Source organism: Rutidosis leptorrhynchoides, chromosome 4 (assembly GCF_046630445.1).
Source record: "Rutidosis leptorrhynchoides isolate AG116_Rl617_1_P2 chromosome 4, CSIRO_AGI_Rlap_v1, whole genome shotgun sequence".
Lineage (NCBI taxonomy): Eukaryota > Viridiplantae > Streptophyta > Magnoliopsida > Asterales > Asteraceae > Rutidosis > Rutidosis leptorrhynchoides.
Window position 1 is genome coordinate 491,757,731 of NC_092336.1, and position 18,834 is coordinate 491,776,564.

Sequence of the window (18,834 nt, forward strand, 5' to 3'; positions counted from 1 at the left end):
AGGTTTCACTCAAACTCAAGGGGTTGACTATGATGAAACTTTTTCGCCTGTGGCAATGCTAAAGTCTATTAGGATATTACTTGCCATTGCTGCTCATTATGATTATGAAATATGGCAAATGGATGTCAAGACCGCTTTCCTAAATGGACATCTTGAGGAAGATGTCTATATGGTTCAGCCTGAAGGTTTTGTTGATCCGAAGTGTCCTAAAAGGGTATGCAAGTTAAAGAAGTCAATCTACGGATTGAAACAAGCATCTAGAATGTGGAATCATCGTTTTAATGAGGAAGCCAAGAAATTTGGCTTCATTAAAAATGGTGATGAAGCTTGTGTATACAAGAAGGCTAGTGGGAGCACAATCATGTTCCTTGTACTATATGTGGATGATATATTGTTATTTGGAAATGATATTCCAGAAATGCAAAGTGTTAAAACTTGGCTAAGTAAATGCTTCTCCATTAAGGATCTTGGAGAAGCACAATATGTCTTGGGGATTGGGATCTACAGGGATAGATCCAAGAAATTGATAGGTTTGAATCAAAGTGCATACATTGAAAAGATCTTGAAAAGGTTCAAGATGGAGAACTCTAAGAAAGGTTTAGTACCTATTCAAAGAGGAACACTCCTTAGTTCATCTCAGTGTCCCACCACGAAAGATGAACAGGAGAGAATGAAGAAAGTCCCATATGCGTCTGCTATTGGGTCAATCATGTATGCAATGATATGCACTAGACCGGATGTGTCATGCGCTCTTAGCCTGACAAGTAGATACCAGAATAACCCAGGAAACAGTCATTGGATTGCGGTTAAAAGTATATTGAAATACCTTAGGAGGACTAAAGATATGTTTCTTATATACGGGTCTGGTGAGGAGGAACTCGCTGTAAAAGGTTACGTGGACGCGAGTTTCCAAACTGATCGAGATGATTCTCGATCACAATCCGGTTATGTCTTCACGTTAAATGGAGGTGCAGTCTCTTGGAAGAGTTCAAAACAGGATGTTGTTGCTTTATCCACTACAGAGTCGGAGTACATCGCCGCATCATTGGCAGCTCAGGAAGCTGCATGGATGAAGAAATTCATCGACGACTTAGGAGTAGTCCCTTCCATTCAGGACCCTTTTGAGATCTTTTATGACAACGAGGGTGCGATTGCTCAAATCAAGGAACCTCGTGCTCACCAAAAGACCCGTCACATTGAGCGGAGATTCAACTACATAAGGGATGAAGTTGAAAAAGGAAAGATATGTATTCGTAAAGTTCACACAGATCTTAATATAGTGGATCCTCTCATGAAGCTCTTACATGGAGCAAAACATACTGGACATGTTTGTGCATTAGGGCTTCGATATTCTAGTGATTGGTCATGATCTGTTTAAGTATTGTAACGGAACGAAATTGTTCAAACTCATTAATATAATTATGGTATTAATTTATTTTGAGTCATGTTCCTATTTTGCATATTTTATCCATGAATAAGTAATTATTCTAAAATTCCATAGTCGATCACATTCGTGGGAACAAGTGTGAGGTTTAGACTATTATGAACTTGGATTGGTATACATTCACGGGATGAATGTGGGGGAAAGGTTGCAACCAAGGTTCATAGATATTTGTGGGACACAAATATTGGAAGGCCCGCTCTCAAGACTTACTAAATAGAGCCTTTATGGTTGATCACTTGTAATCTTGAGTAAAGGCGAATATCATTGTATCCTCTGACCTGAGATACATATTGGGTTCGGATATTTACCAAGTATTGTGCCTTGATTCTTTCCTTCGCTATTCTGAAATATGGTAGCTCACAAGGAAGAGCTCAGGTATAATGCAAGGTACATATTTAGGACGTATGTAGTCAAGATGGAATTTGTCCCTCTTATTCGTTGAGAGTCAGATGTCTAAGGCCTGATAAAGTTAAATCTAAAAGAGAGTGATCACTTTGTATCTCTTGGATTTAACATGACATCTAGGACGAAAGGAAATAATGAAAGATTCACCTATTCATATTCGAGGTGGGAACTCGAAAGGGATGATGTTATTGAATGGCACCAAGTCATAGCATATTGGGGGTGATGGACGGTCGTTAGGTGGTATCCATCACTTGCATTAATTTCTTATGTTTCTCGTGCAAGTGGGAGATTGAAGGTTCTTCGTATGCCCGAGAGACATATTAAATTAATGTGGCTAATGTGTTATGATCCAAGTCGGGTCATACCCAATAACAAGCTTACCGACACCTTATATGTATTTAATCTTAGCGATTGGATCGTTGATTAAATACGCGACACTTGAACTTTAAGAAAATGGCTTTCTTAAATTATTACTTGATGTATATTTATATGAATCATGGAATAATTTATATGATATGGATTTAATTATTTATAGGTTAAATAATTAATTAATTATGTTACATTTTATAAAATAGGTTTTATAAATGATGTAAACATAATAAATAAAATGGAAGTTTTATAAAATGTATTTTATAAATTAAGTTTTATAAAATGTAATTTTATAAAATAAATCCATTTTATTTAATATTAGTAGTGGCCTTGGAGTTGTGCATACACATGCTAGAGATGCCATTCCTTTGGTCATGCTTTTCCATATATCCATATACATGTTCCTGGACTTCTTGGAACAACATACATGCAATATACTTAAAAAAAACTGCACCAAACTCCTCCCAAATGCTGCTGTCCAGCAGTGACTTTTAGGGAAGAAAAGAGGGTTCAAAGTTTGGTTTTTGCAAGTATAATTCAAGTGTTTATAAATCCTAACTAAGGCTAGGTGTTGGTGCATAAGTTTGGGGTATAACTACTTGAGGTTTCATCCATTTGAAGCTCTATTCTTCATCATCATCTTCATCATCAACTACATAGCTTGGAGAAGGTATAATCTCTTATCTTTCTTGTAGTTTGTAAGTATGTTTCACAACTTGATCCTAATTGGGATTTAACTTTAATTAGTTAAAGTTTAACAAGTCTAAAATTGGTAATTAACATGCTTCCGCTTTCTTAATTCTTAAAATGGTTTAAGTATATTATGAACTTGTTAAATCTCAACAACATATATATACTATAACTTGAAAACGTAACAATGTATTAAATTTTTTAATACCGTACATTAAACTTATTGGTTTAAATATTTATTTGAATATATATGATAAGTTGGAATATTAATTGTATGAATAACTTACAACGTATATTTAAAACGTGTTTATGAATGTTGAAAATATATATTAACTTGGTCATAAAACGATTTGTTATTATATATATATTAACAAATAACGAGACAATGATTTATAGAAGTAAATGACCAAAACACTCGAAAGTTTAAGATACACTTTGAATGATATAGTTTATTGATAATTTAAGACTATATTTTGACAAAAGTACGAGTCACAAAACGTAAATTGCGAGTTTTCTAAGCGTACGAAAATGCGTTCGAGAAACTGGAACCGGGACATAAGTCGAGTGACAACGTACGAGTCATCGGAACGAAAATTACAAGTCAACTATGCACATGAATTTAATATAATATATAATTAATTATTTAAATTATATATATTATATATATTATATTTAATTATGTCGACAAACAATAAAACAAAAAATATGTGAGCTGGATCTGACGGCCATGCGATCGCATGAGAAATAGGCATAAAACCCATGCGATAGCATGAGCATCAGAATCAGGAATTATGGCTATAAATACCAGGTTTCTTGCGCATGTTTTTTTACACATATTACTCCTAAGTATTTATTTATTATTATTATTATTATTATTATTATTATTATTATATTATTAAGCTTATTATTATTATTAATCTTAATATTTTTAGTAATATTATACATAAAATATTACGACGAGGTCATGAGCGTGTCACTTTCAAAACAAGCTTCAAACTGGATAGAACTAAGGAAATTATGGGTTATAGCTATGGAGGTTATGGGTAATGTTCATGGGTATTGTTCGCAAGTTAAACCTAGTATTTATCATCTCTGTTGCGTCTACGTACTTTCCTGCAATATTGAATCTCAATATTGATACGTGAGCATTCATATCTTATCTTTTATATATTAATAGTGTATACATATCTAGTGCTCGAGTATATATTTATATATGATTGTATGCTAAATTTTATCGTTAAACAGTTTATAATGAATCACGAATTAAATACATATATTACTGGTAAAAGGTATATGATATACATGTTTTCTGAAAGCTGGCGAAAAATCAATAACTTTTCATTTAGAAATCGCGTAATTTCGATGAACGAATCAAAAGATATGGTCAACTGAATTATAATTGACGTTAATTGGAATTGCTTTTGAATCTGCAATTAATATTTAAACAACCTGTTTATGAGATTGATAAAATACTACTAGCCAAGTAAATGAATCCTTATATAAGGCACGTCTCGTTTTGTTGAACAATTGTCAAAATTGACTTTTTGAAATGACTTTTGATAACTTTTGTATGTCGATATCGAGCATTAGGATTGTGATACACTATAACCCAACCTAGTTTATTAGACATGTATTGACCAACATATGTTTTCTAGGTTGAGATCTACGGTTAATCTTGCATTCCGAGTTACGGTCACTTTTTGATGAATGACCTTATGTGCTGCTAAGGTGAGTTTCATTTGCTCCCTTTTTAATTGCTTTTGCAATCTATATTTTTGGGCTGAGAATACATGCACTTTATTTTAAACGCAATGGATATAAGTACATACTAAATTCTACACCGAGTTTGAACCGAAAATCCCTTAGCTTTGGTAACTAGTAACTGCCAGTTATAAGAACTGGTGGGCGCGAGTAGTAGCATATGGATCCATAGGGCTTGATATCCCCGTCTGAGCTAGAGCACTAGCCTTTTAACGGACGTATGCTATTTGAGAAGCGTACACGTTGGTTTGCGTGTATTATTAAGATGATTATACAAAGGGTATAAATTATATATACATTAAGTTTAGTTACTAGGGTGCTCAATTTCGTAGAATATTTTGATAAACGTTTCGGATGAAACAACTGAAATCTTGTGATCCACCTTTATATACAGATTATGCGAAACACTAAAACTATGAACTCACCAACCTTTGTGTTGACACTTGTTAGCATGTTTATTCTCAGGTTCCCTAGAAGTCTTTCGCTGTTTGCTTATATGTTAGACAAGCTATGTGCATGGAGTCTTACATGACATATTTATCAAGGAAATGTTGCATTCACCAAATCATCACCATGTATCTTATTTTGACTGCATTGTCAACGGAATTACTATTGTAAACTATTATTTACGGTGATTGTCTATATGTAGAAATCATCAGATGTCGAAAACCTTTGATTTAAATATTCATTTATGGTGTGCCTTTTCAAAAGAATGCAATGTTTACAAAACGTATCATATAGAGGTCAAATACCTCGCAATGAAATCGATGAATGACGTGTTCGTCAATATGGATTTGGAGCGATCGTCACAAGTACCATCGCAACTCTTTGATAATGTTTTTGGGGAGTTCAAATACGTTTTTGTTTTGTTTTTGTAGTGCGATAACGGCTAGCGAATACGACTTTTTATTGATTAATACAAATATTAAAAAAGATATTATTTTAATTGTTAACACTAATTCAAGACACTATTTTCACTTTTCGCTTTTTCAAGACAATTTTTATCAGAAAAATTGCCAGCGGTGCCGTCACAACAACACAGTTGTAGTGGCACGTGGCCTAAGGCTGTTGGGTCATTAGAACAACTGGTATCCCTACAACACTACCATGAAAGATAACATTTATTGTATGATGACGTTGATAATAAATCATTAAAAGACAAATAGAAACAAAGATGAACTACCACCAAACTATTGGTTGAGTGGTAAAAAACTTCAGTTTATTCTGGCCCGTATCCTTTGAAAAATAGGTGTGAGTTCAAATCTTGGAGGGAGGGGGGAAGTTTTCTCCAAATGTTGAATGAAAAGATATCCAATTGTTCTACGCATACGAGTAAAGCGTAACTACTTTATAAACAATTAGTATATATTAAAAATATAAGTATGTGTAATTTCGGATATTCGAATATCCAAATATTCGAAGTTTTTAAAAAGTCTATCTGAAACTCGAATCGAAAAAATCGGATATTCGATTTTCGAAAAAATCGAATATCCGATTTTTCAGATATTTTCGGATCGAATTTTCGGATTGCAAATACTCTGAACACCCCTAGTTAATATGTATAAAAGTAATTTATGGGATTTTCAAAAAGGGAAATAAGTAAGAGCTTTATAAATATAGATAGAGGGCATGCTTGATATAAGCCCAACGCAGCACAGTTCCTTTTTTTTGGTTATGTTTTGGGCCTTTTAGTGATAGAGTGTATATACTAGATAATTGGGCCCTCAAAAATGATGAGCCCTGAGCAAATGTTCATTTTGCTTCTCTTTTAGGCTGGTCATGAGCTGAAAGTCGAAGCTTATTTTTTAAGCTGAAAGCTGAAACTTATTATTTAAGCTGGATGCTGGAGCTTATGTTTTCTTATGTTTTATAAGAGAGGTCCCAATCATGACAGGATTTTTTTCCAGGACTAACCAACCATTCAGCGTCACATCAGCACTTCCATCTCACTTCCTTCTCAAGACTAAACTCAGGACTAAACACTCCCAACAATGACACTTCTCCTTCCATTTTTAATTTTCTTTTTTAATTTTTTTATAATATCAAATAATTACAATTATTTATATAATTACAATTATAATTAATATTATTAACTTTAATTATTAATTATTAATTATTAATTATTAATTATAATTATCAAACTAAATCTAATTTAAACTTAAAATATAACTTGATTAAAAAAATGTAATAGAACTACTCTATTTACCACACAAATTGTGGGACCAAAACTAAAATAATACTAAAAAGGAAAATTATTTAAAAATGCATTGAACTTTCACCAAATTTCTATTGTATGTATTCAACTTTTAGATCTCCTATTGTATGCATTCAACTTTTAAATCTCTAGTATTGTATGCATTGAATTACTTAGCCGGTCAATATGTAGAAAAAGTTACGTGGTTGGTCCCTTAACTTAACGTCCGTTAAATTTTTTTTGTTAAGTCTCATCTTCTTGCCCAATTTAATATTTTCATCTTCCAAATCAAAACTTACCCAATAATGATTCATATGGGTTTTCATTCGGAGATCCAATCACAATAAATGATAGCTGATTGTTCGTATACTTTCATAACACATCATCTACATCTATACATCTGTATGTAGGTTCAATAAAAAAAATACAAGAAAGCTAAATTAGCATTTCAAGATATTAAAAATTCAAACCACAAATGCCATCTCTCTAAGTTCTCCACGTACCTGCGATGAGTTCTTTTACATCTAACATCTGAATCTTATTCATTTATCAGTTTATTTAATTTAATGTAAACTTATACGATCAAATCTAATTTATTCAAACATTTAAATTTAATGAATCAGTTGAGTTTTAGATCTACGAACCTGTCGGAGTTTTAAAACTCGTACAATTAAAACCCGGAAGGATATTCATTTGAGTCCAAGTTTTATCTTGGGTTTGGGGGACTGATTTTCAGCCCTTGAATTAGTGGTGATCAATGGCTGAGATTGAATGGATCAAAATATATGTAATTTTGGGCGGAGGGGCAATTTCGTCATTTTACTGCAAAAATTTTGTACACACACTCCACCCATCTCGTGCATTCCTCACTATTGCACACACCATCTGTAACGTTTTTCTCTCTCTATCTCCATTCTAGGGTTTTCCATCTGGAACGTATTTCTTCATCGCCATCAATTATCTTAGGTTTCTTCGATTCGATCAACAATCAAATGTTTCATCTTCAATGGCAAAATCATCTGAATCTCCGGCTAAAACACATGCTTCGGGTAAAGCACAATCTTCGGTTAAAGCTCAAGGTCCGGCGAAATCACAAGCTCCGACCAAAATACAACATCCGGCGAAAACAAAAGCTCCGGCTAAACTAAAAGCTCCGGCCAAAGCTCTAGGTAATTTTACTATGTTTTATTTCGCAATTAATCAAGTGTTTGTTCTATTTTCATTGTTTTCTTAATTTTTTTTAGTTTTTTTTAGAGATATTGCTTCGTGATTTGTTTGTGTTTACTATTTTTTCAGCAATCAATCAACTGTTTATTGTATTTCATTTTTTTCATAAATTTTTAGGGTTTTTTTAGAGATATAGTGATTCGTGTTTCTTTTTCAAATCACATGTGATTTGTTTGTGATTATCTTATGTGTGTTATTTTCCATTATATTTACATGTTTTACAGTTATTTCTCTGCATGCATTTTGTCCATTGTAATGTTAGTGATTAATGCCATCACTTTTGATTTATGCATTTTACTAATTACTTGTGATTCTGCATTTACCAATCACTTGTGATTCTGCTTTGACAATCACTTGTGATTCTGCATTTACCAATCACTTGTGATTCTGTTTTGCCAATCACTTGTGATTCTGCTTTTGCCAATCACTTGTGATTCGGCTTTGCCAATCACTTGTGATTCTGCATTACCAATCACTTTCCTGGTTTCAATCAAATGTGATTACAAATAGATGTTAACAATTGACCTCATCTGTTATTTATTTTGTTTAATGTTACTGATCTACTTTTGTAAAATGCTTTTTTTACAGGTAAGAGGAAAGAACATCCCTCTACCAATGAAGATAGTAAACCAAAACTGAAACGAAAAGGTGGTGTTGCTGTTGATAAATCTGAAAGTTCCAAGTTGCCTGCTCCCAGGCTTAGGACCACTCCTGCACAATTTGCGAAGGTTATGTGCTCTTTGACCGCTGAGCAAAAAGAATGTGTTCATAGACTTGGGTTTAGTTCTTTAATTGGCTTCAACATAAATGAGTTACCTAGTAACCTAGTTTACTATGTTGTTGATAACTTTGATGGTGATGCTATGGTTATACGAACGCGAAAAGGGGATATTAAAGTTGATGCTGAAGCAATCAAAGACGTCTTTGGAATTGAAGACGATGGTGTTGACATAGGCTCTTTGGAAATTAAGATTGATAGTGCTTTTGTTAAAAGATGGAAGGCTCAGTTTGAAGAAGGTATGAGCTACCGTTCATCAACACTTTGTAATTTGATTCTGAGCTCACCTGAAGTCGATAGCATTTTTGAGATGAATTTTATAATGTTATTCACGAACACGATGGTTACGTGTGAAAGAAACGGGATGTTGACCGATTATGTGTTGACAAGGCTGGCTGATAATGTTGCTATATCAAGCATCAACTGATGTAGTTATCTTCTTAATTCATTGAAGTATAGCAAACATTTTTAGAACAGAAACTTTCCCAAGAAGAGTTTCTACAATGGTGCTGCTACCTTTCTTTCCGTGAGTTGTCTTCTCCATTGTTTTTATGCTTGTTACATCTATTTTGATTCCGTCACATGTGATTGAATGCCAATCACTTGTGATTCAGCATGCCAATCACTTGTGATTCAGCATGCTAATCACTTGTGATTCTACATGCCAATCATATTTATTGTTTGCATTTATTTTGTTAAAGTTTTTAATATATGTTCGTTTATTTTATATAGTGGACATACATGTATGACAACAGTTTGAAAAAAGAAGCTAAACTCAAGTCATTTCAAGAAAATGCATCATCATTGTTTAAAGTGTTTCCCAACGATGTTTCTTTCCGCAAAACTGAGCTGGTATGTTATTTTACTTTACATTTTTATTTATTTTTTCGGTAATATAATAATTAATTATATTTTTTATGCTGAAAATTAATTGTTTTATTTTAATTCTTTTCTACAGGTGTTTTTTCCAATCTGCAGAAATGATCATTTCTTTGTCCTTGTGTTTGATTTGAAAGTTCCAAAGCTCTTCATACTTGACAATGCTAAACTAACGATGCACTTCAACGCAAAATATCTCAAAGTTTGCAACCTTGTGGTTAGTTTATCTTTTTTTTAATTAACTTGTTTTGTATATTTAAACGTGTCATTAGACTATTCAATCACATGTGATTGAATGATACAATCACATGATACAATCACATGTGATTACAAACAATCATTAGCACATGTGATTTTGAAAAGCTGATCTTTATTTTTCTGATTTGTTTTCTCAGCAATATTGCTTTGGTGAGCATCTTCAATCTCAAAATCATGCAAAGGCGAAGAAGATTCAAGAAATTCATCCAAGTAGAATCAAGATTCCATGGATTACGAGAGACAATGCTGTTGATTGTGGAGTTTTTGCCATGTACCACATGGACAGATTTAAAGCCACACCCGAGACAGATTGGACTGAGGAATTGGCTTGTGAATCGTCGGTTCAAAATAATCAGCTCAGGAAGTTGAGGGTTCGGTATGCAGCAAAATTTTTAACACATCCTCTAAATTTGCATTCCAAGCAGATGATTATAAATGCAAATCGGTTCAACATTCTTCATTCAAAAGAAGAATATAGGAACGTTGTTTTGACTGCAAAAAACTCAAGATATGAGCGGGTTGAGAGATCAAAGGAGTCCTTGCCAAAAATCAAGTGAAGTGTTATGTTGAAAAACAATATAAGATGTTATTTTTGTTGAACTTTTTATGTGTTAACAAATTTGTTATTTGGTACACAATATTTTTTAGCATATCTATGTTTTTGTTGAATGGTAAATCACATTGTATGGACTATGGTTTTTAATCACTTGTAATACTATGGTTTATGATTGACAATCACTTGTATCTTTAATCATTTATTTATTCTTTACCAATCACTTGTGATTCTGCATTATTAATCACCAATCACTTTTGATTCTGCATTGTTTAATCACTTGTGATTGTTAATCAATTGTGATTCAGTATTTGGCAATCACTTTGTGTTGTTAATCACTTGTGATTCTTCGTTACCAATCACTTGTATTGGTTTTTAATCACTTGTAATACTATGGTTTATGATTGACAATCACTTGTATCTTTAATCATTTATTTATTCTTTACCAATCACTTGTGATTCTGCATTGTTAATCACCAATCACTTGTGATTCTGTATTTGGCAATCACTTGTGTTGTTAATCACTTGTGATTCTTCGTTACCAATAACTTGTGATTCTGTATTTGGCAATCATTTGTGTTTTTAATCACTACCAATCACTTGTGATTCTGTATTTGGCAATCACTTGTGATTCTGCATTGTTAACCACTTGTGATTCTTCGTTACCAATCACTTGTGATTCCGTATTTGTCAATCATTTGTGTTTTTAATCACTATCACTTGTGATTCTTCGTTACCAATCACTTGTGATTCTGTATTTGGCAATCATTTGTGTTTTTAATCACTACCAATCACTTGTGATTCTGTATTTGGCAATCACTTGTGATTCTGCATTGTTAATCACTTGTGATTCTTCGTTACCAATCACTTGTGATTCTGTATTTGGCAATAATTTGTGTTTTTAATCACTATCACTTGTGATTCTTCGTTACCAATCACTTGTGATTCTGTATTTGACAATCATTTATGTTTTTAATCACTACCAATCACTTGTGATTCTGTATTTGGCAATCACTTGTGATTCTGCATTGTTAATCACTTGTGATTCTTCGTTACCAATCACTTGTGATTCTGTATTTGGCAATCATTTGTGTTTTTAATCACTACCAATCACTTGTGTTTTTAATTCACTTGTGATTCTGCATTGTTAATCACTTGTGATTCTTCGTTACCAATCACTTGTGATTCTGTATTTGGCAATTATTTATGAAGAATCACTTATTCATTATCTACCAATCACTTGTGATTCTGCATTATTAATCACCAATCACTTGTGATTCTGTATTTGGCAATCATTTATGTTTTTCAATGTTAATCACCAATCACTTGTGTTTTTAATCACTTATTCATTATCTACTAATCACTTGTGATTCTTCATTGGCTTATCTAATCACATATGATTGAAACACCTCAAAATTGTATGAAAATAAAAACATAAAAAATGTAATTCAAGCATTTCATAGGAACATCAGAATTTCACAATTGTAAGAAAGAGAATAAAAAAATAAAAAAAATTGTTAAATAATTCAATAGTAACTTCAGATTTCTGAAGTTTCTGCTTGTTCTTTTGCTTTTTTTTTTTTTTTGTCACAGGTCCTCTGATTATGATCGTCACGTCCACATTTACCACAAGTAAACTTTCTCTTTTTGCTTTCCTTTATTGCTTTCTCTTTTCCGCTCATTAGACGCTTATCATTTGCACATCCTTTGTAATTCCCAATAGGTGGGTTTTGTATTTATATTGTACTAGGCTTTGAAACTCCAATCATGTTTCCAATTATATCATCTTTCTTCTTTGACGGTTTTGGCACTTGAGCTTCAACTTCTTTCTTCAACAATTTAAGTTTTTCAAGAATCACTTTTAACATATTTTCATCACTGCCTACAAGTTCCACACAATCATAAACAACTGAGGTAATTTCATTAACAGAATCTTGTACAACTATGTTTTCATTGCCATATCTATTTCTCCTTGATCTTAACTCGGGTGATATTATGTCCCTTCTCCAACGTCTCATTATGTATTTTTCAGGGATTTCTTCTATGTTCTTGTTCTTTAAAACCCAAAAACAGTGTTGATAATGCTAAAAACGAACATATATTTCATAGCATTATTCCTCAAGAAAGACAAGCTTTTAGTTGCAATTGTTCTATTTAAAAGTGATATTCGTTTAAATAATAAAAGGTGAAGACAAAATACAGATTCGACGAATTGAAGACACAAACGACCAAAAAGCTCAAAAGTACAAAAGACAATCAAAGAGGTTCCAATTATTGATAAGAAACGTCTCGAAATTACAAGAGTACAAGATTCAAAACGCAAAGTATAAAATATAAAATTGTACGCAAGGACGTTCGAAAATCCGGAACCGGGACCAGAGTCAACTCTCAACGCTCGACGCAACGGACTAAAAATTACAAGTTAACTATGTATATAAATATAATATAATATATAATTAATTATATTAATTATATATATATTATATTAATAAATAAATCGTCGGCAAGAAAGACTCCAAAAGCTGGTGAGCTGTATTTACAAACTCCGCGACTCGCGGAGTTTGAAGGCAAAAAATGCCGCGAGTCGCGGAGCCCCAAAGTTTCAAAATCCCTATAAAAGCAAACGAATTCTGATCGCAAAAAATGACAATATATCCATCCTTTTTCTTCTTCTCTCATAAACGTATTATATATATATATATATATTATAATTTTAATTTTAATTTTAATTTTAATTCTAATAATAAGGGTATGTTAGCGAATGTTGTAAGGGTGTAAGTCGAAATTCTGTCCGTGTAACGCTACGCTATTTTTAATCATTGTAAGTTATGTTCAACCTTTTTAATTTAATGTCTCGTAGCTAAGTTATTATTATGCTTATTTAATCCGAAGTAATCATGATGTTGGGCTAATTACTAAAATTGGGTAATTGGGCTTTGTACCATAATTGGGGTTTGAATAAAAGAACGACACTTGTGGAAATTAGACTATGGGTTATTAATGGGTTTTATATTAATTAAACAATACCTTGTTAATTTAATATACAAACTTATAATTCGACGTATTTATATATAACCACATACGCTTTACTGGGTACGGTGGGCGGGATATCTATAAATACCAATAATTATTCATTTTACCGGATACGGAACTGGATTAATAGTTAATAGACTTGTTGAAACAGGGGTGAATTACATTCAAGGGTAATTGGTGTAATTGTTAACAAAGTAGTAAAACCTTGGTTTACACGCAGTCGATAACCTGGTGTATTCATTAAACAAAGTATTAAAACCTTGTTACAATTCGAATCCCCAATTAGTTGGAATATTTGACTTCCGGAATAAGAATAATTTGACGAAGGCTTTCGCTCTTTATATTTATGACTGATGGACTATTATGGACAAATCCGTATGGACATATTAAATAATCCAGGACAAAGAACAATTAACCCATGGGCATAAAACTAAAATCAACACGTCAAACATCATGATTACGGAAGTTTAAATAAGCATAATTCTTTTATTTCATATTTAATTTCCTTTATTTTATATTTAATTGCACTTCTAATTATCGCATTTTTATTGTTATTGTATTTAATTGCACTTTTAATTATCGTACTTTTTAATTATCGCAAGTTTATTTTATCGCACTTTTATTATTCGCAATTTCATTATTGTTATTTACTTTACGCTTTAATTTAAGTCTTGTATTTATATTTATTATTTTACATTTGGTTTTAACTGCGACTAAAGTTTTAAAATCGACAAACCGGTCATTAAACGGTAAAAACCCCCCTTTATAATAATAATATTACTTATATATATTTGTATTTTTATAAAAGTAAACTAATATAGCGTTAAGCTTTGTTTAAAAAGATTCCCTGTGGAACGAACCGGACTTACTAAAAACTACACTATTGTACGATTAGGTACACTGCCTATAAGTGTTGTAGCAAGGTTTAAGTATATCCATTCTCTAAATAAATAAATATCTTGTGTAAAATTGTATCGTATTTAATAGTATTTCCTGCTAAAATTTAATAGTATTTTATACCCCTTAGCTTTGACATCAAGTGTCTACACAGAAGACCATATCGTAGATAGTGTCTACATGTACATACCATTGATCCTTCTTTGCTGTTATGAAGTACCTTCAAAAAAAAAAAAATTTATATTATCAATCACATGTGATTGATAAAAAGATTTTGATTGGATTGGCCAATCATAGGTGATTACATATATAAACAGACATGTAAATGTTTTTCTCAGGTTCTGATATAAGTGGCTACATTTTTATGTGATTATAAACATAAACATAGATGTAAATAAAATTTACCTTGTAATGGAAGAACTGTTTTTCTTCATTCGAACCCTCTTTTGTCTTCTCTTTTTCCTCTTTAACAACATAGATTTCCGTTTCTTCCTCATTGTCCATTTTATCCAATAAACAGCTATACAATGCTTCATAAATCTCTTTTTGAACGATTGCAAAAATAGCATGTGTGTAACCTTTAATGCATGCTTTTCAATTTTCAGCTGAGTTAACAATTTTGGATTTTTCTTGATTGTCTGTGCATCCAAAGATTCTTGCTTTGACCTCTGTTTTAACATTGCAGATTCAAAGCCGTCCATAAAAGTTAACAGATTTGCTGCAGATCTTGTAAAGTTTGAAAAAAAAGCTTTCTCACTCTCAGATCTTGAAGTAGTTCGCATCAAACCAAACATTTCAGTGTCGATAAAATATGCTGGTATCCAAGTTGATCTAATATCAAACATATGTTTGAACCAACTATCATTTTTCAATGAGAAATCGTGCATCAACTTTTCCTATCTTTCTTCAAAAACATTTGGTTCGATATACATATTCCAAACAAGCTTATTAAGTCTATTCTTGAAGTCTTTTTCTAATTCATCTTCAATAGTAGGAATTGCTTCTTGAATCTGTAATTACATATCATTTTTTAATCATTCATATTAAGCAAATCATGTATCATTAAACATTTCAATCACATGTGATTAAATACATTTGTTGTTTGATAACAATATTCATACCTTTGATGGCACCTTTCGCATAATGTGCCACATGCATAGTCTATGTTTTGCCGTCTTAAAAACTGCTTTTATCGCTATCGCCATTGATTTGTCCTGATCTGTCACTATCATGTTTGGCTCTTTCCCGAATGTCTTCATGAAACATGTAAGAAGCCATGTGTAACTCTCGGCTGTTTCATCCCTGATCAATCCCGCAGCAACAGTGACACACCTATGGTGGTTATCTATGCCAGTAAATGGTACAAATTTCATGTTGTACCTGTCATTAATCCAATTAACATGTCAATCACATGTGATTAGAAATTGTAATGAGCCAAATAACATGTCAATCACATGTGATCAGAAACTATAATGAGCCAAGAAAACATGTCAATCACAAGTGATTGTAAACTTTAATGATGCAGAAAACATGACAATCACAAGTAATTACAAACCCTGGTGAGCCAGAAAACATGTCAATCACATGTGATTAGAGAGTCTAGTGAGCCAGAAAACATACCTATTCATTCTATACGTTGCATCAAATGAGATTATGTCACTAAACTCCTTGTAGTTGCATTTTGCAACTTCATCGGCCCAGAAAATTGAATGTAGTTGACTTTTTTCAAGCTTGTACTCAAATGAAAAACCAGGAACATATTTCTTCCGTTCTTCCATTTTGTTAACGAGCATTTGAGAACCACTTGCATTGATAAAAACATTCAAATCTCGTCTCCAGTTTCTGAAATCAGTTACAGTCCCATGCACATTTTTCTCAGACCCTTTCATATTGCTATAAACTTCGTATGCTTTTGTTGGACCAATATTTGACACTGACGAATGGTATACAAACAACTGCTCTGCATACTTCATCTGTCTTTCTGTTTTACTTAAATGTCGGTACTCTTGGGGTAGCAACTCATGATTATGGTGTTCTTGAAAGTCGGACAGTATAAACGTATTAGTTCCATACACCCAATCAAATTTAACCCTAGCCCTACATCCGGTGCATTCCATGTTGCTTTTCCTAATTGGCTTTTTACTACTTTGCAATGTGTCAAAGTTCACTTGCATTGGCACACCACCTCTATTGCACAAGTAATATTTCTGCTTCACCAACCCAGATTTTGTAGTCTTTTGAGTTGACTTTCGTATGTCAAAACATGCATGAAACGCGTATAACCTATACATTTTTTCACACTCTTCAAGTGTTTCATAATTTTTTCCAACAATTGGTAGTAAACTCTCATCAACGATTGGTGCATAATACAATGAACCACCTGGTGTTTCTTTTTTACGTGTTGTACGTACTATTGGTGTATCTATACCTGTCCAAAAAAAAAAAATAGACAATCACATGTGATTTAAATGTTCACTAAATATAACTTAAACAACTAACACATGATCAGTGACTAATATGTTACTTTCACTCATTCATATCTAATAAAGACAATCACATGTGATTTAACTGTTATTCACTCATTCATATGACAAATGACTAAAACAATCACAAGTGATTTTTAACAAGAAACAAGTGCATGATAAGAGACACAGATATACATATCACATATAGTATTATCATAAAACAAAATCACATGTGATTAAATAAACATAATCACATGCGATTGAATAAATACAATCACAGTATAATCACAGGTATTAAATCACAGTAATGTATCATCATAATACCCAATCACATGTGATCCAATACAAAAAAATTTACAATATGTTTTATTTCATCATATGTATAATCACAGGTATTAACATAAAACAAAATCACATGTGATTAAATAAAGATAATCACATGTGATTAAATATATACAATCACAGTATAATCACAGGTATTAAATCACAGTAATGTATCATCATAATACCCAATCACATGTGATCCAATACGAAAAAAAACATACCTGTAGCGTTATCTATAATTTCTTCATCACTAATCTCGTATTCTACTTCAATTGGTTCGTTTTCTGGCTCCATTGCTTCGTATTCTTCTTCCATTGATTAATTGATTGGACAATTTGATTCGCAGCAGTGAAACAATCATGCAACAAAATACATATCATTAAACTCAATCACATGTGATTGACTAACTTGAAATTTACAACAGTTCAGTTTCTGTCTTCATTCTATTTATGATTATCACTTTAACTGGAATTTACATGTGATTGACAAAGAAATTACTCAAATTCAAAGTAAATACTGTTTCATCCAAATTTAATCACATGTGATTAAAGAAGAAACAATACACATACCTTCAGCATTCTGGATTTTGATTTGTTCTTCGTTACTGATATCGATTTCTGGTTCCATTTTGCTTAAATTGAAGGTGAATATCAATTGATTTTGAGAAGAATTCGTATATCCTGCAATTTTTGAGTGATCGACTGCTTATACTAATCAACGTTAAATCCGTTAGAATCGTATGATCATAAATCGGAGCTATAACGGTGTTAACGAGGTTGAAGATGACCGATCGGTCGCCGGAGAAATGTTAATCGCCGATCGCCAGGAGCCTGTTAGGGTTTTGAGGGATTTGATCGATAGCCTTCGAGGTTTTGTCAAGTATGTAAGGGTGTAATTGGCAAAAGATGAAAATACCCTTCCAGTACAAATTGGTGGTTTAATCTGGTGCATTGATCAAAAAAGATCCAAAGGCTGAGATGTGTTCCTTGGTTCTCAACCTTTTACTTGTTTTCTTCTGATTACAACTCTTAAAACCTGCAGATCTACGAACATTTATACAACCATTTTATCAATTCATTAAAACTTGTACGATTCAGATCATAAGAACAAGACGGATTCCAAATCTCGAACCTATAGGTGTCTTCAGATCTCGTAATTACAGATCTTTGGCCAGAATATCGAAAGCCATATTGAGTGATGCCGTGATGGTGTTCTTGACCTCCGACGCATGTGGCAGGCGAGTAGCTGGCGGTTGCAGGAGACAAATCAGAGGTTGCCGGAACTAGAGGTAGTCAGTAATATCTGGGTCGATTTCATTCCCATATTTTCAGATATGAGGTAACGAAATATGTATTAATTTAAAGTGGGTTTTAGTTTGATGTGTGTTTTGAGAACAAGTCATGGGTAACAAGAGAAGAAACCAGAGTGAAGATAGGTGGATTTCTCTATGGTGATGTCGATGTAGGATGATAACGACGTACGAATTTGATGATGATGATTGAATTAATTTGGAGGGTTTGATTTGGATTTGAGGCTTGTTGAAGATGAAGAGGGGAA

The 18,834-nt window shown here is 32.6% G+C and overlaps 1 protein-coding gene across 1 annotated transcript; it reads right to left on the bottom strand.

The window, feature by feature from the left end:
- Positions 1–12,096: 12,096 nt before the first annotated feature.
- On the bottom strand, positions 12,097–17,592 carry LOC139842384 (protein FAR1-RELATED SEQUENCE 5-like). Its single transcript, XM_071832529.1, has 9 exons — positions 17,499–17,592; positions 16,109–16,916; positions 15,610–15,868; positions 15,419–15,498; positions 15,104–15,319; positions 14,894–15,008; positions 14,679–14,708; positions 12,306–12,612; positions 12,097–12,263 (listed from the first exon to the last, which is right to left on the bottom strand). The coding sequence occupies exons 1-9, from the start codon at positions 17,590–17,592 to the stop codon at positions 12,097–12,099; spliced, it is 2,076 nt and encodes a 691-aa protein (XP_071688630.1).
- Between the last annotated feature and the right edge of the window lie 1,242 nt (positions 17,593–18,834).